The sequence below is a fragment of the Ambystoma mexicanum genome, chromosome 2p (genome assembly GCF_040938575.1).
Source record: "Ambystoma mexicanum isolate Mex_15411 chromosome 2p, UKY_AmexF1_1, whole genome shotgun sequence".
Taxonomy (NCBI): domain Eukaryota; kingdom Metazoa; phylum Chordata; class Amphibia; order Caudata; family Ambystomatidae; genus Ambystoma; species Ambystoma mexicanum.
The window spans coordinates 1,229,773,436-1,229,799,385 of NC_090923.1; the positions used below are offsets into that span (position 1 = coordinate 1,229,773,436).

A 25,950-nucleotide genomic window follows, 5' to 3' on the forward strand; every position below is an offset into this window, starting at 1 on the left:
GTGGTCGACTTTGAGAAGGCCTTTGATTCGGTGGGGTGGGACGCTCTATGGGAAATCATGAGGCGGATGGGATTCTGACAGAGCTTCATGTCATGGGTTAAACGTCTTTACATTCTTCACAAAGCATTTGTGAGGGTAAATGGGGAAAAAAGGCAGAATGTTCCCGCTGGGCCGAGGAACCATACAGGGCTGCCCCTTCTCACCTCTACTGTTCCTTCTTGCAATCAAACCTCTAGCGATTAAACTAAGAACAGACACGCACTGGACTGGGTTCACCTGGCCAAAGGGAGGAGAAGATCGTCTTGCTGTTTGTGAATGATCTCCTTGTATACCTTGGCAATCCAGTGATATACTGCCCAATTGTGTTCCAAATCCTCGCAGAATACCAACACTTCGGCAGACTTTGGGTGAACACACACAAAATAATATATCTCCCTGTTCAGGGGGGTGAGGTGAACGAGGCGATCCCAGAGCCCTGTCCATACCCTGTCTCGGTACTGGGCTTCACCTACCTGGGCATATGGGTCAGCGCGGTGCTAGATGACTTCCTCAGGCTAAACCTAGAACCAGTGGTGCAAAGGTTCTTAAATGATGTCTCGCACAGGCAGTCTCTCCCACTATCGCTGTTGGGAAAGGCGGCACTGTTTAAGACAATGACGCTTCCAAGGCTCCTATAGGTCCTCCAAAACGCTACGCTTGCCATCCCCATCGAAACATTCGTAACCATTGATAAGACCCTACGCACACTACTCTGGGGTGGGAAGCAACCCTGCATAGCGCTGAACGCTCCAGCGCTCCGTGTAGGAAGGTGGCATAGGACTACCAAATATCCACATTTACTTTTGGGCCGCACAAGCAGGGGTAGTAAATGAATGGCTGCATGGTGACCCAGGGCTCCCACATACTCGGGTAGAAATGAGCAGTAGTAGCTCCCCTTCCCCCCTCAGGATACTATACGACGACAACAAGAACCTGAGAGGGATACCAAAAGGGTTACTACATACTCGCCGCGTCTGGGAGAAGGCGCACAGGCACATAGGATGGGGCAGCAGGTCAACACTGATCCAGCCCTTGTGGCACAACTCACACCTTCCCGAAATACAAAAGATGGGACACTTTGTGACCTGGGAAAGGAAAGGGGAATACACATTGGCAGATGTCATTCAGGAGGGGCGACTTGTAGACTTTGAAATCCTAAATGCAAAATACGGGTTGCAACAAATGGACCGCTTCAGACATGCACAACTAGCACATGCTATCAACACCCATTTTCCAAATCCCGCTGACCTACCCGCCTGTCCCCAAATGCAACACTCCCCCCTCCCCCCTCCGCCCTGCCCATAGAAACAAATGTTCTCCGGGACCGCATTCCTTCTAAGGTCTCCTCCACGATCTATCAGGCACTCAACTCCTGTGGCACCAGGGAATTTACGGAACTGAAAGGGAACTAGGAACATGATCTAGGCACACTAGAGACTGAGGAATGGGTGGAGGCATTGATGTTTCCCAGGGAAATAGGCATGTATGCCAAGTTGAGACTGATACAGCTCTGAATACTATACAGGTCATACTGCTCCAGAACAATAATGGCTAAATGGGGGGTGGGGAGGGCGAGGATGGTGAATGTCTCCGATGCAGAAGGCACCCTTTTCCACATGATCTGGGAGTGAGAAGTGCTGCAGGAATTTTGGGCAACGTGTGTCACTAGACTCTCCAGGATAATGGGATCCCTGATACCAAGAGACCCCAAATTGATACTGCTAGGTGTGTGGGAAGACCAAACAAAAAATGCAATTATCCGTGGATAAATTGCACATCCTCCTATAATTGATTCATATACATTTATGCGGAAAAACGCTGCATAATCCCCTCCAAGACAAAAACCCTATTTAAAGAGTGTATATTTTAGACATAAAACAGCATGTCAGAATTCATTTGTTTTAGATTTCTTTAATCATTTTTTAATTGTAGAAAACTTTTACAAAAGAACATATATTAATAACACATCTATAAAAAATCAATTGCAAGAACACACATTTTATGTGTGTGGAGAGAAACAGACTTCGCCAAATACGAAAAAGCAATCCTGGGAGTGGCACTAGGGGCAGGAAAGAGATCAACGGCCGCCACCTGTGGCTACACAAATAGAATATGCATAGACCGATGGTCCAACGAAATCAACAGATGTTGTACCCTGGAACGAAGGATCTACAACGGAAGAGGGTGCCCCCGGAAATTTCAGAAAATATGGGGGAAGTGGGAGGAATAAACACTGAGTCCAGAGAATCGTCGAGTGCCCTAACATAAGCTGGCATCCTCCAAACAGTCCAGGCCCCCCCACCCTCCAGTCTCAGAATTTCAAGGCTCCAGTTGTGGCCTCTATTGCCAATTCTCTACATTGTTCTTCTCACGCCCTGCTGCTTGTGCTGCTAATGTATATTCGTATTGTTTTCTTGTCTTGTAAAACCTAATAAAAAGAAATATAAAAAAAACCCAGTTTAATTTCCCAGTACATTAAAGTCTCTCCAACTGAATTGGGTTGAGTCTGTTAAGCAGGAGTCATTAATCGCAGCAATGGGGACTCATGGTTATTCACTGGTCTATTGTTTAACACAAGTACCGGCAGCCTGCTAAACTTCCATTGCCAGATTTGCGCAGCTGTTCTTTCAACAACCCATTCATTCTCTCAATCAAACCTGAAGCCTCTGGGTGGTAAGGGACATGGCACACCCACTCAATGCTCTTTTCCTGACAATATTCCTCAATCAATTTGCCTTTACAATCTGACCCATTGTCACTTTGAATTTGCACGGGTACACCGTAATACAGCGTAATCTGATCTAACAACTTAATGGTGGTCAATTTTGTAGCATGTTTGCACAGCAATCCCACCAGATATCCGGAGTATGTATCCACAATGGTGCATGCATACTGACGGCCTTTGCTGAGTGGCATAGGACCAATATAATCAATCTACCACATTTGACCTGGTAACCTTTCTCTTTGCAACATACCCTGGACAGTTTGAGGGATGGGTCTATGCCGTTGGTGTTGACACACCGGACATTGCAAAATGAGTGTGTTCACTACCTCTAAAGGGATATTGATCCCTCAATCTTGTGCCCATCTGATAGCTTTTTCTCCAAGGTACCCACATTTCTGGTGAGTCCACTTGGCCAGACCCTCCAAATCATCCTAGACCTGCCACATAACTCATCTTGTGACCACTCACAGATGCGAAGGGGTCACGTGTGCTACAAATGAACCTGTATCTTATCAACGGTTCAACGCGGCAGTCTGAGTTACTGAAGTGAAGCCACACGTAGGAAGATTCGCACTCTCCTTGTGCTTAAAGGTATTTGATTCAAGCTCAACACACCGCTCCTATCCTATTGCATCCACTCGCATGCCAGTAAAGAAATGAGGTATCTGATTTGATCCTCTTTTCTTTTGACTACTAGATTCAAGTTGCTACGTGTGCCACAAAAGTACCATTGTCCCGGCAACGGCTTAACACGGCAGTCTGTGTTACTGAAGTATAGCCACACACAGGAGGATCTGCACGCCCTACGTGCTTAAAGATTTGTTACAAACATTATTTACCACTGCTGTCTACGACATTGCTGTTGGCCCATCCCTGTGGGCAGACACGCTTGGTTCTATACCACTTGTCACACCAATAAGGTAAAATTAAACTACATTGCCTTTTTGTTGCTGTTGATTGACATTTCATATCACTTATGGGGTATTCTTATTTTGTCTTTTCTGTTCACCATCCATTGAAAATACTTCTGATCGGTATGTTACAATTTCTTTTTCTTCTTTTTATTTTTTACAACAAATGTGCTTATTATGATAATGTGTTTGTACATGTCCACTTTGATGACTAGACTTGCCCTGAAGAAGGAAATGATTTCTGAAATGCATTGGCATATTTCAGTCTGAATTATGTATGGATTGTGGCAATTGCTCCCTCACTAAGAATTCATTAGTGAAATTTTCTGCTCTTGTTTTGAACTTCTTTCGGATAAATAATCACTTTGGATACTGAACCATGAAACAGACTCATCTATATTTTTTTGACTAAGCATTATACATTTTGGATACCTATTCATATCGCTTTGAGCTTTGAATAACTACGTACCCAGATTGGGCCCCTAAGAGAGCGGCCGTGTGACCTAGTATTGATACTTGGTCTTTAGCTTCTGTTATAATTGTCTTGTACAGACACATTTAACTCCACTTCGCCTTCCTTCAATGGCCACAAATCAAGCACCCGCTGCACAGTGTCTTTTGCCAAATCAAATGCTCTTTGCTGCTCTTCCCCCCACTCCTATTTCTTTCGTGTCACTTTATAGAGTGGGAAAAAATCTGCCTTAGAAGGGGTGTGTGCAATCTCCGAAACCCAACAGTCCTATGAACTGCTGAGCTTGCTTTTTGTTCATCGGAGTGATGAACTCCAGTATTTTCTGTCAGGTCTTCGGCCCCATCTCTCGATGCCCTTTGAAGGTGTCTGAAATGTCCTTATGCCGCCCAGGAATGCGGTATTGCTTCATCGCTACCCGCTTGGTTGCCAAAGGCACATGCATTGGGGGCATTTTTGATTTGCCTACAGTAATGGATGTACAAGTTTTACCTCCAAGTTCCAGATTCAATCCTTCCAAAATGTCAAACCCAAATATGTACTCGGGTATCGGGGCAATCAACATTTGGTATTTCTGCCTTGTCAAATTGCCTATTTTCATCTCCACTCCTGTTTGTACTGTGGGGGTTTCCTTCCCCCCTAGCCATGTAATGGTAAAGTGTCTGCCTTTAAATTTTGTCTGATTTCCATGAATCCGAGACCTCCGCCCCGGTGTCTATCAATGCTTGCATCCCTTGTGCATTTCCAGGCCCCCCAGAAATCTTGCCATTAACATGAGGTTGCCTATCAACTTTTATGCAGGCAGACGCTGCCGGAGCTTGGCCGTAATCCTAGTCCAATTTTGAATGAGTGTATCCCGATTCTGACTCTAACATGGCACTCCTCACCTCCTTCCTCATATCGGCATATGTTGACTGGTACGGGGAAGGGATCCCAATCGACCCCATCAACCCTTCTTCATGTTCCCCCTCAGGGGGAGCTGAAGGTGAGGTATCCCCTCTGTGACTTAGTCACCACTTCGCTCTTAACTTGTTAATAGCGGATTTTCGCTGCAAGCTCTCTTTTTATATAACTCGTACATTGCCCTTGTTTCAATGCCATCAATTTCTTCTCGTGGCACACCATCTTTCAAAAAGGCTAAAAATATATCCTTTCTGGACACTTGGGAGTCTCCACTATCTTGCCTCCTACCTTTTACTTCTTCTCTCGTCACGTTCCTCTCTCTCGCAGTTTATCTTTACTTTTGTCCCACTTCCCCAAGTCTGCCAGTTGCCGGATGGTATCCACTACTTAATCAGTGGATTTGCCCATCATACCTAGGAGCAAGGTCATGATGACACTTTTTTATGAGGGTGGGGCAGTTCTTATCACCACATTCCTGGTTGAAACTGAAAGCGGCAATACCCCCATGTGCCCTGGCTCATCTACGTGAATTGCCTCCTTCATAGCATGCTCGCTGACCTTTTGAATCTCTTCTTTCAAGTGTACCGCCTCTTTTCCTCACTAGGCCAGTCTGTTGTAATGGGATACTTGCGATTATAACCTTGGGCTGCTAGGTGCAACAGACACACCTGTGGAGCTTGACCATTATTGTCAGGGGGAGGCCCTGCTCTTCATATGTCCTGTACATTGGTGTCATTTGACAAAGGCAAGATGTGCAGAGAACCCGTCGCATCTACCAATAACCCTGCTGCCCCTCCATCCAAAAGCCTCGCCATCCATGCCAGCAAAGATTCCCCTGACTTTTGCCTTAGACGAGTAATTATTTCCCCAACATCTGAGTGTAATCTTCTAGCTTGGTTAAATCTACGACTGCCCGCAGGATTATGTGGATGGGGTCCAGAACGACGTCTTCTAATGGGCTTAGCGGTCACTATTTTTGGATTAAGTTCTGCTTTAGATTCTGTCTCCCCTCCAAGGTGCCCTTGGAGCTGATTGAGTTAAAGATGTCTCCATTCCATGTGTTTGGGTCCCAGTCTACACCTGCTGTAGCGCTTACAGCGGCTACTTTCCTTTGGTTGACCCCCCCCTTGTCTCTTTCTATATTTATATCAAGCCGGTCTGACTGCTACCCTCTCTGCTATGCTCTGATATCTATCAACCTTGTCCTTAAATAGCTTCATTTGTAATTGCTGCATTAGGCAATCTGTCTTTTTGCAACTAGCTCTTTTTCCAGCCTTAAAATATCCTCTTTCAACTCCTCTGGTGTAGCTTTCTATAAGCATGTAAGAGGACCCAGTTCCGTCTACCAAGAGTGGCAGATTCCTTTCTCTTCTTGTCTGAAACCTGCTGTAAACAAAACGCCACCTCTGCAGGGCTTGTCTCCTAAACCCTCATCCCATGGTTCACTTAGGCCTGCCCCACATGCCCAGGCTCGGGTTAAGTTATCATATGGAATCTTGGCCCACCCTGGAATCATGACATCAGGACATTCTCTGCCAGCAGAAGCCCTTTTTCTCTTAAACTATTCATGGTTATAATTTTCAAACATCTTTTTCTACAGTCACTCCTTCACTCTCTTAATGCTCGCACAGAGAACACTGATTGAGGCGGCCTGATGCTCACTGCCACATGCAAACAAACTTTCACTTGCAATATAAATCTTGCCTACCAGCGGTCTCTTGGATATCTGGAATACTGCTTCACAAATACCCTGCTCACAGTGCCAACATGTTTTGCCTGCCAAAAAGTGCACAGATGTATATATTTTTATCACCAGTACACTGCAGAGCAAATCTTGGACGCAGGTAGGCAAGGCAATGATTTACACATACACACGTGGTTAGAAGATAGTTGGCTCTTATATGGCTATTTATTCATATTCAAGCATACATAAAGGAAAAACAATTAACAAATAAATCACAGGAAAGACAGTAATTTAAAGTAAATGAATCACTGTGGGTGTACCTTCATTCCTCATCTTGCCAGAAGCATCATTATAAGCCCCCCACAGAGCGGGGTGGCATTTTGTTGAAACTTCTGGCATGAGTGCCTGCGCATTGGCAGCTAACTGTCAGTCCCTGGCCGGAGTGACCCACGGTAACCTTAAGGAGCAGAGCGCTTCTCTTTCTCTAAACGGCAAAGAAAACAGCTCTGTAACTCATCCACAACTTTGACAGTGCCCATAGCAACCTTATCGGGTACCAGCCTGCCCCTGCGGATCCCAGTTTTTGCGAGCACTTAGTCCTTCCATGAGCCATGCAGACCAACCTAAGCAATGAATGTTAAATAGATGTCTTTCCAGTAAATACTGCTAACAATGCTGAATATCTATGTACAAGTTCAGCTTTCACTGGGGTATGGAGCAAATATCCATTATGGCTCAGAGTGCCCCCAGAATGCACTGCACACCAGCACCATATTTTAGCTCGAGCATTACAGCTGTGGAGAAGCCAGAGAAGCCACGGCTGGAGGAGAAGTATGCAGAGCTGGCCAAGAAGGCCCAGGCGGTACAGGAAAGGCCTTTGTCGACGATGGAGCTGGTGGCGGCTGCTCTTTCGAAAGCTAAAGGGGCTGACCACGAGAGGGTAGAGCCCACAGCACCAAAGGTATCCCTCTGAGGCAAGATGCCGCGGTGGTGACTTTGACAAGGTCTACTGGCACTCAGGAGAAGGGGACACCGCCTCAGAACCCGGTTCCAGCCCCTCAGGGTGGAACAAAGGGGGGGGCAAGGATGCCCCGGATCAGTCCCAGGCCGTGGCCCAAGCCATGGAAATTTCATCCACAGAGAACAGGGATATGGAGTCCCTACACACTGTCCACGAAAACATGGAAGAGGACGACAGCGAGGAGGAGGGTGTCTCTGGACATCTCATCAACCCTCCTCACCTTGGTGTCGGAGATCCAGATGATGATGCCGCAATGGCCTGTTCCAATGGTCCCCCAGGCCGATCAAACACAGACGAAGAAAAGAAAGCACCATCCGATACCCCCTTTTCAGCCTTCACACCTGCTTCTGGTTCCGTCTCCCCCAGCATACCCAGACACTGGTAAAGGACGGAAACGACCACAGCAATGGACGACGATATCATCGGAGCGGGCATCAAGTCCCTGTAGCCTAGGGCGTCCCCATCGGACGATGTGGGATCGCTCCATTCTTTGATCGCCAAAGCTTCCGAGCTGTTCCAGCTCATGCCCAAGGACACCAGGAAGAAGGTTTCCTCTACCAGAGGCGCGAGGCCAAGAGGAAAACAATTGTGGCGGTACCCCTCATGGACAACGTGTGTGAGGAGGCCCTAGCCCTCTTGAAGAATCCTTTCATGTCTTCAGCCAAGCGAGATATGCTGGAGAAGAAGTACTGGATACCGGAATCCGCCCCAAGTGCCTGAGGTTGCAACCATCCCGGACTCAGTGGTTTCGGCGACCGCGAGGAAGCCGTCATCTAACCCGTCTCCAGTCCCGCCGGACAGCGAGGGGAGTAAGTTGGACCCCATGGGGAGAAAGGTAATATACCCTGTGGCGTCCACCATCAAGGCTGCCAACGCCTTATCCTAGCAAGATACGACAGGGAGCTGTGGTAGAAGTTGGGGCTTATCCTGTAGTTTCTCTCTGATGACTAGAGGATGGAGGAGATCGCCCTGTTCCAGGAGGGGAGAGATGGCGTCATATCTTGCCATCACAGTGGCGTTGGATGTTGCCGATAAGGGGTTCCAACAGATTGGGAACAGTGTCTTGCCTTCTGAAAGCCACACATTTACGTCCAGAGGTCCAAACGAAGGTACTGGACATGCCTTTTGACGGAGATGAAATTTTCAGGGAGGCCATTGACGAATCCCTGCAGGCCATCAAAGCGGATACAGATGCATCCTGTGCCCTGTTCACCCTCCAACAGCACCACTCTTCCTTTCGTTCTCCCAGGGGAAAGTTGGGCTGGTCGTTAAAAGGTTTCTCCTCCTTGTACCGTCACCCTTCCATATCCATGACCCAGGAAGCCCACAGAGGCCGTTCCAAGGCCTACATGAGGAGTTCAGTGTCATTGTCACCAGCAACGTAGGATGCCGACAACGAAATCGGCCTGAACCGGCCAAGGAGTCTGGCCCCCACCCGTGCACCCCGGTGGGAGGCCTGCTGACTAGGTTCGTCAGCGAGTGGAAAAGGATCACTGCACGATGGGTGCTGGACGCTCTCGCCCATGGACATGCCCTGGAATTTCAGCACACGTGTCCGTGGATTCTGCCGGTGTCCCTTCTATAGCAACACATCCCTGAGCTTTTGGTGGAAGTACGGGCCATGCTGCGAAAAGGGGCGATAGAGCTGGTTCCCCAGAGACTCAGGGGCTCCGGAATCTACTCCAGATACCTCTTGATAAGAAAGAAGATGGAGGGGGGTGGTGCTGGATGCCCCTTCTAGACCTGCGACATCTAAACAAGCACCTCAAGTCTCAGAAATTCAGGATGGTCACGTTCCAGCATGTTCTAGGCCAATTGGAAAGAGGGGATTTCTTGACATCGCTGGACCTGGAGGATGCCTAATTCCATGTCCCCATTTACAGGAAACACAGCAAGTTTCTACGCTTCGTAGTGCAGGGACAGTGCTACCAGTTCAAGGTCATGCCCTTCGGCTTAAAATCAGCCCCCAGAGTGTTCCCGAAGTGCCTGGCACTGGTGGAGGCCCATCTGCGTCTGTGGGGGTTTCACGCATACCCGTACCTCGACAACTGGCTCGCAGGAGTTGGCCATCGGACACATCGAGGCGGCCATCAAGCTGCTGACATATATGGGATGCTCCATCAATTATCCAAAGTCCTGCTTGACATCATCGCAGAACGCGCTGTTCCTGGGAGCCAGACTCGATATAGTATCCTGCCTAGCGTTGCCCTTGGAGGAGAGTGTAGTGGCCATTCGGGGGAAGGTGCAGCAGCTGTTGCCGAAGTGGACGGCCACGGTGCGGACCATAAACTCGTTGCTCGGCGTGATGTCTTTCATCTACCTCATCAGGTTACAGATGCAACCTCTTCAGGAATTCCTGGAATCTCACTGGGTGCAGGTGTCTGGGAACTTCACAGAAAAGATCACTCTGGACGACGAGTTCCGTCAGTCGATAAGTTGGTGGGGCGACCGCTCCAGCATCGCCCGTGTCACAGGGTTTCAGAACCCTCCATTCCATGAGACGGTCATAACGGATGCTTCACTGGAAGGCTGGGGAGCCCACACTGGACGTCTTCCCCTCCGGCAGCCACAGGCCTGTGGCATGAAGGATCTCCATATCAATATCCTAGAGCTATGGGTAGTGTTCTGGGCCCTCAAGTTGTTCCTTCCGTCTCTGAAGGGCAAGGTGGTGAGGATCGTCACACTCCAACACCACCATGATGTTCTATATCAGGAAACAAGGGGGAACTTTCTCCCTGGCTCTCTCCAAAGAAGCGCAGGAACTGTAGCGCTGAGCTGTCGGACAAGAAATGTTCCTTGTCCCGTTTCACCTAGCGGGAGTCAAGAACACCATTGCGGGGGGTGCTGTTGTGCAGCTTACCAAGATGGCCGCTGCCTGAAAAGCTCCGGCAACGACCATTATATATCCTCTTTCAATATCCTGTCCCCCTACTCCCCATCACTCGGGCGCATCGGGGAAGTGTCTCTGGACTTCCCGGGCAGGCAGGTGTCGGTGCACCGGTGAGATCTCCCCCTTGGGAGACTGTGGCTGAGGGGAGCAGTGCGGCGGCCTCAGGCGGAGGTAAGTGGGGGGGGGGGAGGGCTGTCTTCCCATCTTCGGCGGGCCGCGGAGAGCGTGGTGACAGCGGCCGACCTGTGTGTCGGAGGATGGCTGGGGCATGTTCCGGAGAGGCAGAAGGGAGCCCGGCAGCATAATTTGGCAGCGAAGCCGGTGAGGAGTGTGTGACATCTGCTGCGGGCGGAGTTCTTAGAGGGACCTGCCTGCTCCAGCCCTGCAGGCGGGCGACTACTGGTTGCTGCTGGTGTGGGGGGAGTGGTACGGTCGGCGTTGCTCCCCTGGAAGGCGGTGACTGGTGGGGCGCCTCTGCGGGGGCAGCGTGCTGTTGGGGGCGGCCTCTCCATACACTGTGGAACGCTGCGTCCTGGCAGATTGTGTGGAACTTTGGAGGGTTGAAATTCTTATGTGATAAGACAGCAGATGCCGGGCGCCTACAGGATTGTCAGTCCCAGACCCTGGCATGGTGTGGGAAACGTTTAAGGTTTATATACGGGGGTGCTGCATTTCCAGCGAAGGTGGAGTGTTGAAAACCATTAGAAGGTCCATGAGGAAACTAGAGGGCGAGATCAGGGAGGGGGAATTGAAGCAGAGTACCCAGGATAATCCTGAACTTCACAAGGAATTGAAGCGGCTTAGGGAGAGGCTGCAGGAGTTGGTGATTGGTGAGGATAGATACCTCGGAGACCCAATACAAGCAGTGAAATATGGGGAAGGTGATAGACCTAGTAAGACACTGGCCTGGGCTATTCGTAAAGAGTGGCCATCTACTGGCATAACTGAAATAGAGGGGGACGACGGGGGTTGTATACGGGATCAAGAGGGGATAAATGAGGTTTTGGCGGTATTATGAACAGTTATACACGTCGCTGCCCACGTCTGGGCATGATGCATTACTGCATTATTTGGATGAGGTGGCGCTGGGCTGACTTTATCCGGAACAGGGCGGCGCTGTTAACGAGCCTATTACGGAAGAAGAGGATCGTGAGGCTATAAAGTCGCTCCCCATTGGGAAGGCCCCGGGGGTAGACGGCATTACGGCCGAATTCTATAAGGCCTACATAGACTTGGTCACCCCTCACCTCCTGGCTATGTATGATAGTGCTACGGCCAACGGTATTATTCCTGAGTCCACCAGATGCGCGCTGATCACTGTACTGTTGAAGCCAGGGAAGGACCCCCAGCGTTTATCATCTTACAGACCACTTTCGCTTATGAACACAGACAATAAAATCCTGGCTAAGGTTCTTGTTAAGCGGCTACTTCCCCATATGCCTGCCTTGGTACTGCCGGATCAGGCGGGATTTATCCCTGGGCGTTCTACACAAAACAATCTTCGGCGCCTAGTCACTCTGTTGCATAACGTCAACCCAGACATACCGATGGTGGTGGCCGCCTTGGACGCAGAAAAGGCGTTTGATTCGGTAAAATGGCCTTTTCCGTTCGAGGTTCTCCGTCGGTCTGGTCTGGGTCTCATGTGTATTAAATGGATTAAGCTCCTATATTCGGTACCCTGGGCAGCGGTCTACACTAATGGTCTAGTCTCTGCGTAGATATATCCCTCGTGAGGCACGAGGCAGGGGTGCCCTTTTTCCCCGGTTTTATTTGCGCTGGCAATGGAGCCTCTGGCATGCCATGTTAGATATTCCCATGCGCAGAGAGGTATATATGCATACTCGCATCTGTCCATAATATCTTTATATGCTGACAATGTTCTTCTTTATGTTAAGCATCCACGCCAGAACTTGCCCCCATTGATGCAGGAGGTGGCTAAATTTGGGGAACTGTCTGGATTTAGGATTAACTGGGAGAAGTTGGAGGTGCTCCCTTTAACTCCGGTAGTTCAGAGGGCGGATGTGGGTGAGGAATTTCGGTGGTGTCCGGATGGCATCCGTTACCTTGGTATTATTGTGTCCATGTTCAAAGATAAGCTATATAAAGATAACTACCTTCGCTCGCTGGAGAGCTTAGACCAGAAAGTGGAGGTGTGGATATGGCTTCCTTTGTTTTGGGCTGCCCGAATCGCTTTGGTGAAAATGGTGATACTGCCCAGGCTTCTTTATGTATATAATGTACCAATATGGCCCCCGGCAAGTTATTGGGCTCGTATTAAGAAATTAATGACAAAGTTGGTGTGGGCGGGCAAGCAATCTAGGGTCGCATATGATACTCACCAGACCGTATGGTGAGAGGGCTTGAAATACCCAGATGTATATCTTTATTATCTGGCTGCCCAGGTGCAGTACCTATCTGGTTGGGACTCCCCGGACACAGCGATTCCGCATGTTAGGCTAGCCAAGGCTCGTGCTCCTCTCTCCACTCTTTTGGGTATGCTGTGGAGTAACAGATGCAGTATCGAGGGAGGAGGTTCAACCGGTGGAGATAACCTGTAGGGCCTGGGAGAGGATCAACATGTTATTGCAATCTGTTCCGCATTGTGTGCCTGAGCGGCCAGTGTATAATGTAATGGGGATTCCGCTTACGTTTGAGAGATCCGTTTAGGAACGGTTCCAGGCGCTCGGAATACAAATCCTGGGGGATTTAGTGCAGGACGGGCGGTTTATACTATGGGTCGAACTTGAGGCTAGAGGAGGTGCGGATGCATTGACCTTGCTTCAGTACTATAAGCTGCAGAGTATCCTTAAGATTAAATAGCCGGATTTCCCACGTGCACCACTCCGCCAACCGGCCCTGTGCTCTATAGTCCGCCCCACATCATCTGCCAAGGTAGTATCCACTATCTACACGATGGTAAGAGGGGGGAGGGTGATGCGAGAGCTTTCATTCAAGACCAATTGGGAGGCCTCTCTTGGGAAAACACTGGGGGAGGACCAATGGGAGTACGTTTGCACACAAACACGACCTATTTCTCTGAACTCCCGGTATAGGCAAATTCACTACAAGTTCATACATCAGGCCTACCACACCCTGCTCACCCTTAGTCGATACTTTCCGAATCGTTCATCGGTTTGTAAACGATGTGGGGTTGAGCGGGCTGACTTTTATCACGTGTGTTGGAGCTGCCCAAGACTTAGGACTTTCTGGGGGAAAATTGAAGAGGCCATGTTGTTGATGTTACCATCAGTACAAGTATGTTTACCTGAAATATGCCTTTTGGCATTGATTGAGGGGGGTAGCCGTACTGAAAATGGGTATGGCATCCGTGATGGCTAGGTATCTAGTCCGTGGCTAGAGCATGGGGGAAGGTGGCCCCCCCCCTCCCACCTTCGGTAAATGGCTGAACTGTATGGACTTATGTGAACGGCGGGAAACCATGTTCGCTTCAACGCTTCCAAGTGCTAGTCGGCCGTTAGATTATTGGGCTCCGTATAGGCAATTTCAAATGGATATGGCGCAGGCAGTTCACTCCCCTGTTACCACGCCAGACAGTTAAGAGGGAAGAGGAACATGTATGCTGCTGTGCTGGACTACACTGTATATGTGAGGGATAACTACAGGGACAGTACAAAGGTGGCTCAAGGCGGTATTAAAATGGACTCTGAATGGGTTATGTTCTGGTATGTATTTGGGGAGTTTAGGATGGGGGGGCTTGGGGGGTGACTGTTTATTCATTTCAGTGTTTGGTTTCTTGAAATAATAAAGAAAGTTTGGGAAATAAAAGAACACCATTGCGGATTCATTCAGCATGGAGGTGCACTCCTGCCACAAGTGGGAACTTTGGCAGGACCAGGTGGACCACATCTTCGCAAAGTGAGGCAGGACCCAGATCGACCTTTTGGCAACGGCGGCGAACTCTAAATGCCAGAGGTTCGCCAGCACATTCCATCAGCTGAGGAGCCTGGGCGACGCATTCTCCTTCCTGTGAGAAGGAATGTTTCTGTACGCGTTTCCTCTGTTCCCTCTCCTGCTATGAGTCATCAACACACTCGGACAGTGTCAGTGCAGGATGATACTCCTCGCCCCAGCGTTGCTGAGGCAGATTTGGTATCCATGCCTTCTCAGTTTGTCGGCGTCGCCACCAGTCAAGCTACCAGCGGTCCCCCTCACCAGAGAAGGAGGTGCAATCCTGCATCACGACCCATGATCGCTTAAACTGAGGGCTTGGCTCCTGCAGCCCTAGAGTTTAGAGGATATGAGTTGCCGGCAGACTGCAAAGAGGTCCTCGCCAGGTCATCGGTGAAGTGCTACGGGCACAAGTAGAAGCGTTTCGCTATGTGGTGTCGGTCGCAGAATATTACCCCTCTGAGGGCCACTGCCCTGCAGATTCTTTCATTCTTGCTATCCATGGCCAAGAATGGACTGGTGCATGCCTCGATCAGAGTACATCTGGCGGCTATCTCCCACTACACCAGGTCTCCAGGAACGTCTTCACTTTGGTCTTATCTGCTCGTCAAGGAATTCCTCAAAGGACTTTTTCGATCTTTACCGCCGGTGAAGGCACCTAACCCAGCATGTGAACTCAAAGTGGTTCTGACAATGCATCAGGCCGCTCAAAGGGTCCTCTTGCGGAAAAACTACTTTCCTTGTGGCCATCCCCTCTGCCAGGAGGATGGGTGATACAGGCCCTGTCCTGCAACAGCCATACCTGACTTTCCACAAATCGAGGGTGGTGTTGCAGACGTACCCCTCTTTCATGCCGAAGGTTCTGTCGAAATTCCACCTCAATGAACCTTTATCCGTTTTTTTATTTTCCCGAAACCTTCATCTCTGACTGAGAGCCTTGCACTCACTGGACACTGCTTGTGTCCTGAAGTTCTACGTGAGATGCAGAAAGAGCTTTCAAAAGACTTCACAGCTGTCTGTGAACTTTGGTCCTGTGAACCATGGGAAGGCTTTGTCCAAGGCTTCCATCTCACGATGGCTCTCTGGCTGCATCATACACTGTCATTGGTTGGCGAACCGACTGCTTCCCGGCCGTCCTAGACCCCATTCCACCAGCGCGATTGCTACAACGAGGACGTTCCTGGCTGATGTGCACCTGCTGGACATCTGCAGGGCTGCTACCTGGAGGTCCACGCACACCTTCACGAAGTTCTACTGCATCGACAGGGATTCCAGGGAGGAGTCCAGAGTCGGCCAAGTAGTGCTAAGCAACCTATTTGCTTGAGGTGAGTCTGTTCTAGAGGTAAGGGTGAATTGTTTCTGCTGAGCCTTGCCACATCCTGTGGTTGGGTAATGTTGTACTGCTGTGCATTCGTTATTCATGAGCATATGAATCCATGCCAGACCCCATGCTGGACATGGAACAAGTTACTTACCTGTAACTATTGTTCTCCAGCATGGGTCTGGCATGGATTCACATTCAAGCCCTCCCTCCTTCCCCTCTACGGCTCTTCTTGGTCATACTGCCACTTTACGTGCTTACCAAATCTGAAGATGGCTGCCAGGGGAGGGGCTTAGGGAGAAGACTGTCATTGGCTGGGGGTAGTATGACCCAGAGGACAGTGACTGGTTTATGGGAGAAATACAGTTTTGTAGGTGAAAGTGAAACTGTTTGTTTTTCTTTTACCGAGGATTCCCATCCTGATGACGGGGAATATTCATAAGCATGTGAATCCATGCCAGACCTATGCTGGAGAACAATAGTTACAAGTAAGTAACTTGTGCCATATGATACCAAGAAACACATTAAAAAAGTAATTTCATTTTGTTGGAGAAATGGTGCTTAATCAAATGAATTTCTGTATTTTGATGTATATATTTTCTGATATTATACATACAAGACATATTACAATGAATAATTACATAATACATAAGTACATTAAAACAAGTAATTTATTTTGCTGAGAAAAAGTGCTTAATCAAATAAATGTCTCTTTGTTTAACAAATATTTATATATTTTCTTAGTGTATGCAACTTGGAGTATGCTGTTAGTGGTATCCCTTTCTTGTGCCTTTTCTGTAGCTAATTGTATGTCATTGTTGAAATAAACATTTAGTTCACCTATAAGTCTTATTGTTGTATGCGTAAGGCAACAGCTCCCTCTTCCAGTGATAATCGGCAAAACTGACAGAATGGCTTCGGACAAACATACATCTGGCCTTTTATTATATGGTATATGATGTTTATGAAAAACAGTTGGACCGTGCAAGTGCAGTGAACAAGTGCCTGCACGGGAGAGGGAAGGTCTTGGTAAGGGAGAGCGGGTGAGACTTCAGGGGCTAGTTGTGGTTCTGGTATATTATAAATAAATATGAAGTTGATTCTTTGACAGTCTGTTGGCTAGTACATTATTTGGCTAAAAAGGGGCCTGAGGTGCTTTTTATACCTGGCTAGTTGCTTGTAACTTAACTGTTTACCCCTACTTAAGCCACCAACAGATACAGAACATGCACAGACTTTGTTTCTATGTCTATTTTCCTTTGGTCGAAAGAGATTGCAAGTTAATGAACTCTTCATGCATATCATAAATCATCTTAAGATGCATTTTAATTGGTGGGTGGTCTTGCTTCTTTAACAGGTGTAACAGAATTTTGAGGATGAGCACATGGATCTTTATTGTTGCTTTGAATCTGTGTTTCATCATCTTTTTGAATTTTGGATGTTTACCGCTCCCTCTGTTTTGTAGGGGAAGAGGGTAATCCCATACTCACCCTGGTCACACCCTCATAACCACTGTACTTAACCATTCCACCTGACCCCCGAGGGTGCTTTGTATACTTCGAAATTGGATGAGGTCCTTTTTAGAAGAAAATTTGAGAAGCCTCTTTGAATCTAGCAAGGGAGTTGATGCTATACATGGAAGAAAGTGCGAGCACTTCTAGTAAAAATAAACGCCATTGGGAAATTGATCTGCTTTTTATGCTAGCACAAGGTATGCCATTGTTTGTTATTCTACAAATTCAATTCTGTAACTGAATGCAGGTGTTTGGGTTTTCTTCTTTCCTCTAGGATTGTGTGCACTCTCTATAAACGGTGACAACTGTTATCTGGCTTACCCAGGGAGTGCCACCATTGGAGAGGTCCAGGTGTTTGACACCATCAATCTGGTGAGAATTTCCTTTTTGTATGTTCTCTTGTTTCCTCCACGAACATCTGCAACACTGGAGATCCATTATTTTATACTAGAAATCTGACCAGCTGGCCGCATATACAATGTTTAAGATATTAACTAGTTAGACATTGCTTTTAAACTGGTTTAGAGTTGGTCTTTCCCAGGATAAGCCAGTAACAAACAGATGTATGATGGTAGTACTGCATGTCTGCCGTTTAGGTCCAAACAACCTGCAGATGGCTAGCTTTACTTTTTCATAGAACGCAATCTATGAAAGAGTAGCAGTACATTGGGAGAGGCTAATGACCTGCTGAGTGATGTTCGTATGTGCGTGCATTGTGTTTGTCCAATAAAATGTAGGTAGATAGTTATTTGTTTGTTCAAACTAGTAACTTGTATTTGAACAGTCATGTTTGGGTAGAGTACTCATTTTTGCAAAACATAGAACTCTAAAGCTGCTAATCATTGTTGCAAGTGTATTTATGTCAAGGAACTGGCTGTACTTATTGGCATAGGAATTGTAAATGGGGCAGGGGGGCAAATTGGACCTTCATGCTCCCCACACGACTCGCAAAACAAAGACAGCGAAAAAGATGTGCCTCGCTCTTATGCCCATCACAGCAATCCCCGATGTATCGCTGGTGTGAGGTGTTATTCTCTCAGACAGCCGTTTAGACCATACCCAATTGATGATTTGGACGATATGGAAATGACATTGGTTGAGCAAGTCGACTGACTGCAAAGCCAGAAATCAATGACATATCACTGATGTCACAACGAAGCCACCATTATACACGAAGTACATATTCATCCATTCATGAAGTTACGCGAACATGCCCCAGTTTATTGCATATAGGCACGAAGCACATGCTTAGGTAGAGGACAGATACACACACATATAGTGCATCTTGTATCTTTCGCCAAAACTGAAACCGCAAGATGCAAAGTATTCATATATTTAGCTTGCACATTCTTCACTGCTACTAAACGGAGAAGCCGTAAGGAATGATATGGAAGCTATAGGTCTCTGAAATGGATGGCAGAGGAGAGACCGGCTTTGAGTAAATGCACATGCTGACATGATAGCCAGAGGCATGCAGAGACATTGCATCCAGTCAAGGACGAGTGGAGACGGAAAATTCCAGTTACCAAGACAATGAGCCACCTGCAGACATTCAGGCTAATATGCTCATAATTACCGTCAAGAGGGCTTTATTTCGTGGTCTCAACCCACGTGACCCAGCCAAACAGGACAATGCCCATTCAATTGAGGCAGACAGAGGGGAATGTTCCCATCGAACCAGAGTGGGAACAGTTACAAGTGTTGCCCACAAACTACTAACTGAATGCACTCTCCCAGCCTTACGTGATCAGAGATGGCAACATTAGGGAACACTTTGCATCTCCATGTTCATTCCCATTCCCTAGAAAAAGTACACTCAGTCTGGTAACCGTCCAGGGTCCAAGGGTGGGAATGACGCATTCTGCCCAATCCAGATTCACCTTCCACATGAGGGTATCATTTGTTGCAAGGGCCTATGGTCTGTCTGCGAATCTGCAACATTGTAAATTGATACTAGTAGAGATGGTCCTACTAGGAGCCACTAGATATGGCTATCCAATTGTAGAACTAACCCGTATATCTTCTATATGTCGCTCACCCACACTGACCAATGTAAATGTGTGGTAGGTTTCTGGGATTGGAGCCTGAACTTGTGACGTCACACCGGGATAAAACTGTGTGGCACATGCTCAGAAGACGAGACCTCCGGAGTATACTTGTTTTTCAGGTGTGATCCCTGTAACTTTGTTTGCTTATAAAAGGCAGTAACTGCCCCATGGCGGAGTCTTCCATTCTTGTGGCGGGGGGAGTCTTTGATGGCCCAAGTGTTCTCTGCTGATACTTGTGACTGCTAGAGGGCCCCTGCCACAATTGTACACAATAACTATAGTTTTCATTGTTGTGAAACTGAGGAGGCCGAACCAACAATATTTCTATTCATTTTAGAATCCTACTACCTTCAAGGTTGGGTAGCAATGGAAACAGGTTATAGGCTTATGTAACCAAACTATTAAACTACACCTTTATTTTCTACCTGGTTCCGTTAAGTGGCATATTATTTACTGCTTTATTATTGTTGGGCAACTACTTTACTGCTTATTGTATGTTTCTCCCATCATTGGTGAAGAAACCTTAAGTAATATTTGTTTGCGATCTGCAATTTACATTGAAACACTTCCCATTATGAGACATTATCATCCATTACTTATTAAACTGTAGAAAAACATTTTTCTATTATTTCTTTTGGCCTACAAATAATCTGTAATGTTATCTATTATTTGGGTGGCTTTTTTTCTTTTCACTGCCTCCTTCAGAATAGTAATCGGTAAGTTCAGAGCTTTCTTTTAATGTCAGGATTTCACTTCTATTTTCATTGCCCGTTTAATGTGCGTGTGCCATTACCCGGAATTCCACAAATGCTCAGTCTGTTATTCATGATGTACTTTTGTTAAATTTTCTGCAAACTGCTCCTACCAAAATAAAATGGAGCTGTGAAACAGCTCAAAGGGAAAATTCCACAGCATACCGCTTTATACTGCATTTTCCAGAAAATAGACAACCTGCTTTTTTAGCATATTAGTGATATAAAATATGTTGAGGAGAAGAACACTCAGAAGCAGGTGTGAAAAAGTGAACCCTGTTATGACCATTGGCTAGTATATGCATGGACTTAAAAGGATAGGCATATATAATTGTACAATGGAAAATTAAAGTGATAGTCCTACAAAAAGAAAATATTGCTATAATATTTTGATGTTGTGAGGAAGGCAGTGAAAAAGCTGCTTCATCACTTGTCGACTAAATTGTATTCATTATGAAATCTAAAAAGGAAGCTAGTTTTTAAACTTGTAAAAACAGTAAGCAGAAAAGATTTTTCTTATGTTAGCATGATAAGTCTCACATGATGGGTCTTGGTGATGATGGTACAGACTGATGGCTGTCACAAATGGGGACATATTAGCCTTTTACTCAAGGGAATTCTCAATACTAGCAATCACCCACTAAAAATGTACTCCCAATTCTAGGTGTAACAAACCATTGATGACTCTTACATTACAGAAACCCACTTTTACGGCGTTGTGAACCCTAGGCCTCCCTCCTATACAGGATTCTCAAATATAGGTGTACCCTCCGTCTTTGTTTACTATATGATGAAACCTACTGCTTTGTGATACCTAGGCCTGCCTCCCACTATACAAGACTCCCAAATCTAGTTTTATCCTCCATCTTAGTTTAATATACCCTGAAACCTGCTACATTGTGAAACCGAGGCTCATTGGTATAGGAATCTCAATTCTAGACCTGGACAAATATTGCCCCATCCGAACAATGTTGCAGCTTACGGTACGTGTATCTCACGTCACTAGTGTGGGGACAGGCCACAGGCACGGCCAAGCATCCATGCACGATAGACTACGGCTATGGCTAAGCACATCTGGTCTAGCAACACACATAGCCGCCCAGACTTAAAAACCTAACTAACCGAACTTACCTCAACACCTCTGCCACTAGCATACAGCGACTACCATCCAAAAGTAACTCTGTATATTTGGCCAGACATCGACTCTCTATACAAACGCAATCTATCGCAAACCACCAACGTGCCTGGCCTCTTTGGGCTGCTCAGTCGAGCCTAGTTAGCCACCTAATTCCTAGACTGGCAAAATGCACACACGCATCTCCTAAACTTAAACCCCTTCGAATGCTCCACCACATTGATTACGGTCACGGAGGGCATTCCTACCAGAAAAGCGCATTGAGGCCACACAAGTGGCGAAAGAGTGCTATATAAATAATATAATACAATATGTCTAAAAAGTAGTTTTTAATCTATTTTCTAACGGTTTCTTAGAAGCAAAAAGATTGAAACATCTAATATTTCCTTTTTTTATAATGAAAGAATGAGTAAAAGCATACTCTACTGTATCTCAATGTCAAATATTTCCTTTAAGATTATGGATAGTATACAAATGATACTTAAAGTCTTAGTGGTGAAATATAAATGTCTAGTTTAAATTCAGTATTAACGCACTTAGTGGTCAAATTTGGATAATTAACCCATTCTCGACCACACTGATTGAAGTACTTGAAAATTGCAAAGTAATTTTATTTATTGGAGATTTGTATTGCAATTAATGCTGGACTCTTTCAACTTCAAACCAGGAATCTGCCCAATATTGCATAGCTATGCATTGCGCTTGAACTAAACTCTGGGCTTTTACATTTTTTGATGTAAACAACCACATCACCAAGTGGATATATTTATTTATTTATTTATTTTTGCTTTGCTTAGTGCAAGTTTACAAACAAAGCACGACCATTAGTATTTTGTACCTCAGTAAAACTTGCCACTCTTAATTTTACTTCAGCAAAATCACGTATAACCCTCTTTTTGTTCATTTTGGTTGAAAAATGTGTTGTGCAATAATACATTTGAAAACTAACATACCTTGTTCCCTTAACAAGAGTATTGAATCTCAAGGATTAAGAAACACAAAGTGTAACGTGAATGGAGGGTGTGGCAGACTGCAGATTCCTGAGATTATATATAAAAGGCCTCATCTCCTTTTTGTTTGTCCGGTTTTGGATGTGAGTGTTGGAGGAGTTTTGCTTAAATGGTCCTAACCTGTAAATCCTGGTTTATACTTTGCAGCGAGCTGCCAACATGATTCCAGCTCATGACAGTCCCTTAGCCGCACTCGCTTTTGACGCAACTGGCACAAAGCTTGCCACAGCATCAGAGAAGGTAAGTGACATCAAAAAGGAACACAGTTTTTCCGAATGGCTTGTGTTGAGTCCCCTGTATGTTTTATAAGTTTTGTTCACTCCTCTTTTTTTCTGTGTTTAGTCTCTTCTCTGTTTCATGTAAGAAGAAATGTAACAACTGAACAATTTTAGGAATTGGCCAAATGTCATAGTTTAGAAATTGGACGTTCCGGTGGTTACACATAATTTCTATAATGCTTTCCGTTGTCCTATGTACTGCTATAAACTAGCAAAATATTAATGGACAACCGTTAATGCCTTTATTAAGTGGCTCAGATAGGGGTGTAAGTGGAGTGAGAGACCTGATGTTTCGTGGAGCAACATCTAGGGGTGTAGGTTAAGGGGTGTGTGTATCTTGGGGTTAGATGCATGCGTTCACCTGCTGGCCATCCATGAGTGCAAGTATATTGCTGATGCATGGGTATCATTGACAGCCCAGGAAAAGGTTGGTGAATGCTTTGAGCGAATGTTCGCATAGTGTAATTCTTGGTCCTGAGCTGGAGAGGTTGGGAGGTTCTCTGCAACTAATTTAAGATTTTCTGGATCTGTATATGTTAGGTTACGTTATCTTACATTTGTATTGCACCTGCTACCATAGTTCATGGATTTTAAGTGCTTTTGCCTGTCATGGCGTTGACAGTCAGGAGTATGATAGAACATTCTCTATTGGTAGGAAGGAGCAAAGCCGGGTTGATAGTTGGGATGAGGCTGAGGGATAGATGAGGTGTTTAGGAAGGCATGAGAAGGAAAATGTGGAAAAGCTATGTTTACAGTTAGACCGAATTTATCGTGGGACTTCATTGTATTCTATGGGGTGCAACATTGAAAGGAGAGAGAGCTGGAGAAGAGGTGTTAGCTCTATGTCTGGAATTTACTCAATGCATTGTGAGCTGGGGCATGTTGAAGCCATGCCCAAGACAATAGGGGCTGCAAAGCCCTTTTACTTACTTCAGTAGGGCCCCAAACATTTGGCAGGGATTGTATGTCAGAAATCCGAATTTACCAATTGTGCAACTGCTCCTTCACATTTTTTAGTTTCCTCATTTATTTTTGTCATGTTTATCAAAATCCTAGGCGTGTGCGCTAAGTGCTTAAGAACACCCATCCTGTCTATGGCTTAGCCGTGGTCAGACCTCTGAGCCTTCCAGAATGTCCTGGTGAGCAAAGACATGTAGAAACCATGCCCAAGAAAATGCAAAGCCCCCTCTATTCAAGCTCCAAACAGCCATAAACGACCAGGTTATTTAGGTGGGAAAGTTGTAAGGAAATAAGGGAACATTTAACTGAGCGTGCAATTTCAAACACAGCTTCCTTGGGAGCAGCAGCACCAGTGCGGCTTCCTGGAGGTACCTGACTCCTGCTAGGACCTTTTATGGTAATGGTTATATTGGTGTGTGAGGCAGGAATCTTCTTGGGCTGAGGCTAGGCGCTTATGGGGGTTAATTTACATAATCCCACCTTTTGCTAGCCTTCTCAACCTAGGCTGCAGTCACTACTGTGTCCTGTGAAAGGTAGGTCAAAACAGGGGTGTGTGGTCTAATTAACAGATTAGATTTCCTAGTCTACCTTCTGGTTGTCCTTTTTTTGTGTGTTTATTGGGTTGCTACTTGCTGTTTTATGGCCGTTTCAAAGACACTTTAAAATTAGGGATTTAAAGCAAAACATTAGAATGAAACCTGAACATAATATAACATGACCTATCCAGCTAGTATAAAAGGAAATGTAGCATTATTCATGAAGATTCTAGTTAACATACATCTAGCTTTGAGAAAATAACTTCTCATTCCCAGCAGAACAAGACATTACACAACATTTTTCTACATCTTAAAACATGGCATATCATAGCACAGTGTAGCATACCAAATCTGAGTGTAGCACTTCAACACCGGGCATGACATAGATAATTTAACTCAGTGCAGGCACATAGCAAAACATGTCAATGCTAGGCATCCCAAACAAATCTCCCCCGTTCCCTCTTCCCCCACTTTCACAATCTGTCTACCCCTTCTCTTCCCCCTCTCTCACCCTCTGTCCGCCCTCTCTCCCTATCCCTCACTCTATCCCTCTTATCCCTCTCTGTCTCTATCCCTCTGTCTCTCTTCTTCCTCCCAACTTACTTTCTGGGTTAGAAGTCTTATCCTACTTTTGGGGTTAACTGATTTGAAGATGTAAATGGCTGCTCTTTTGTAGGCCACTGCCTCGGTCTTCAAAGGCAAGGGACTCCACTCCTTGCACCCTTCCTTCACTCCGCCCTGGGGCACATTACTGTTGCCTTTCATTGAAACATGCCATTCCCCCATTAATTTAGATGTGTTATCTATGTTGGCCAGAGTAAAGAACATTTGGGTCCTCTGATATGTAATAAAAAGAATCCCGGGCTCACAGCTAATATATCTGGCATGTTTGAAGAAATAAAGTAAGAAAAAAAGCAATTTTTCCCTATTCCTAAGAGGGGTTTCCCTGCCTCATCTAAAGATCTAAGGTGACTGTCATGATGTCTGTTAAAGTAAAAGTGTCCACTGCCCTGTGTCAAGAAAACCTTACTTCTGTCCCTTACACTATAAACTAAGGAATTAAATAGTACTTTTCAGGTCCCAGGAGAATGTCTACCTTCTCCTGGTCTATGGTTAAATGTTTTACACAAGATCTTCTTGTTGGGCCAGGAGAATGCCTCCCTTCTCCTGGCGTTTGTTCTCCGTCACAAAAACCTGTGGGAATGACTCCCATCAATGCAAAAAAAGTGTCTACCGCTCCCATCCCCAGGTTACAAAGTTCCAAAGCAATCTCTTGCAACCAGGGGGATTGGCTCGTCCCCCTGGTCGGTTTCTTCTTTGGTTGGGCTCGATCGGTTCATCTCCTTGCCAAGTACTGCCACGAGGAAGGTAAGTATGTCTGTACAGGGTTTCTGACTCCTGTACGTTCCAGCCCTTACCGATCCCCCACAACTCTCCTGTTTCCTTGTCTGTTCCTATAGTCTCTTTCCTTCTGTGCTGCGCAGGCATCTGTGTCTCAGTGCCTTCACCTCGCAGACATCATGCCCGTTCCTTGGACCGATAGTCTGGACGCTGCCTCTCGCCTTCGTGCCAACATCTGCCAGCCTGCCGGTACCGTCTGGACACCCTCGGGCAAAGGAGTCCTGTTGTCCTCTTGACTCCAGGAGTGGACTGCTCTCTACTCCTTTCTGGCCTTCTCCGCGTCTCTCGTCCAGGTTGGCTCTGTCTCCCTGAAAGGGAGTCCTTCTTTAGTTTAGTCAGCATCAATGCATGAAAAGGGATAATTGGAGAATCTGTTCCCCCTGACAGGAAAGCTGGCCATGGCCTGCAAGTGTAGTGCAGAGCAGAACATCCAGCAAGGTGCTC

The 25,950-nt window shown here is 46.4% G+C and overlaps 1 protein-coding gene across 4 annotated transcripts in view; it reads left to right on the top strand.

The window, feature by feature from the left end:
• The window catches only part of WIPI2 (WD repeat domain, phosphoinositide interacting 2), a 619,932-nt gene that overhangs the window by 137,293 nt on the left and 456,689 nt on the right, over window positions 1-25,950 (top strand). For all 4 annotated transcript variants that reach the window (XR_011302182.1, XM_069645520.1, XM_069645521.1 and 1 more), the window contains exons 5-6: window positions 17,661-17,758; window positions 22,479-22,571. Coding sequence is in view for 3 of the 4 variants with exons in the window: in XM_069645520.1 (XP_069501621.1) it covers window positions 17,661-17,758; window positions 22,479-22,571 (191 nt within the window). In the remaining variant the exon portion in view is untranslated. The remainder of the gene's footprint in view (window positions 1-17,660; window positions 17,759-22,478; window positions 22,572-25,950) is intronic.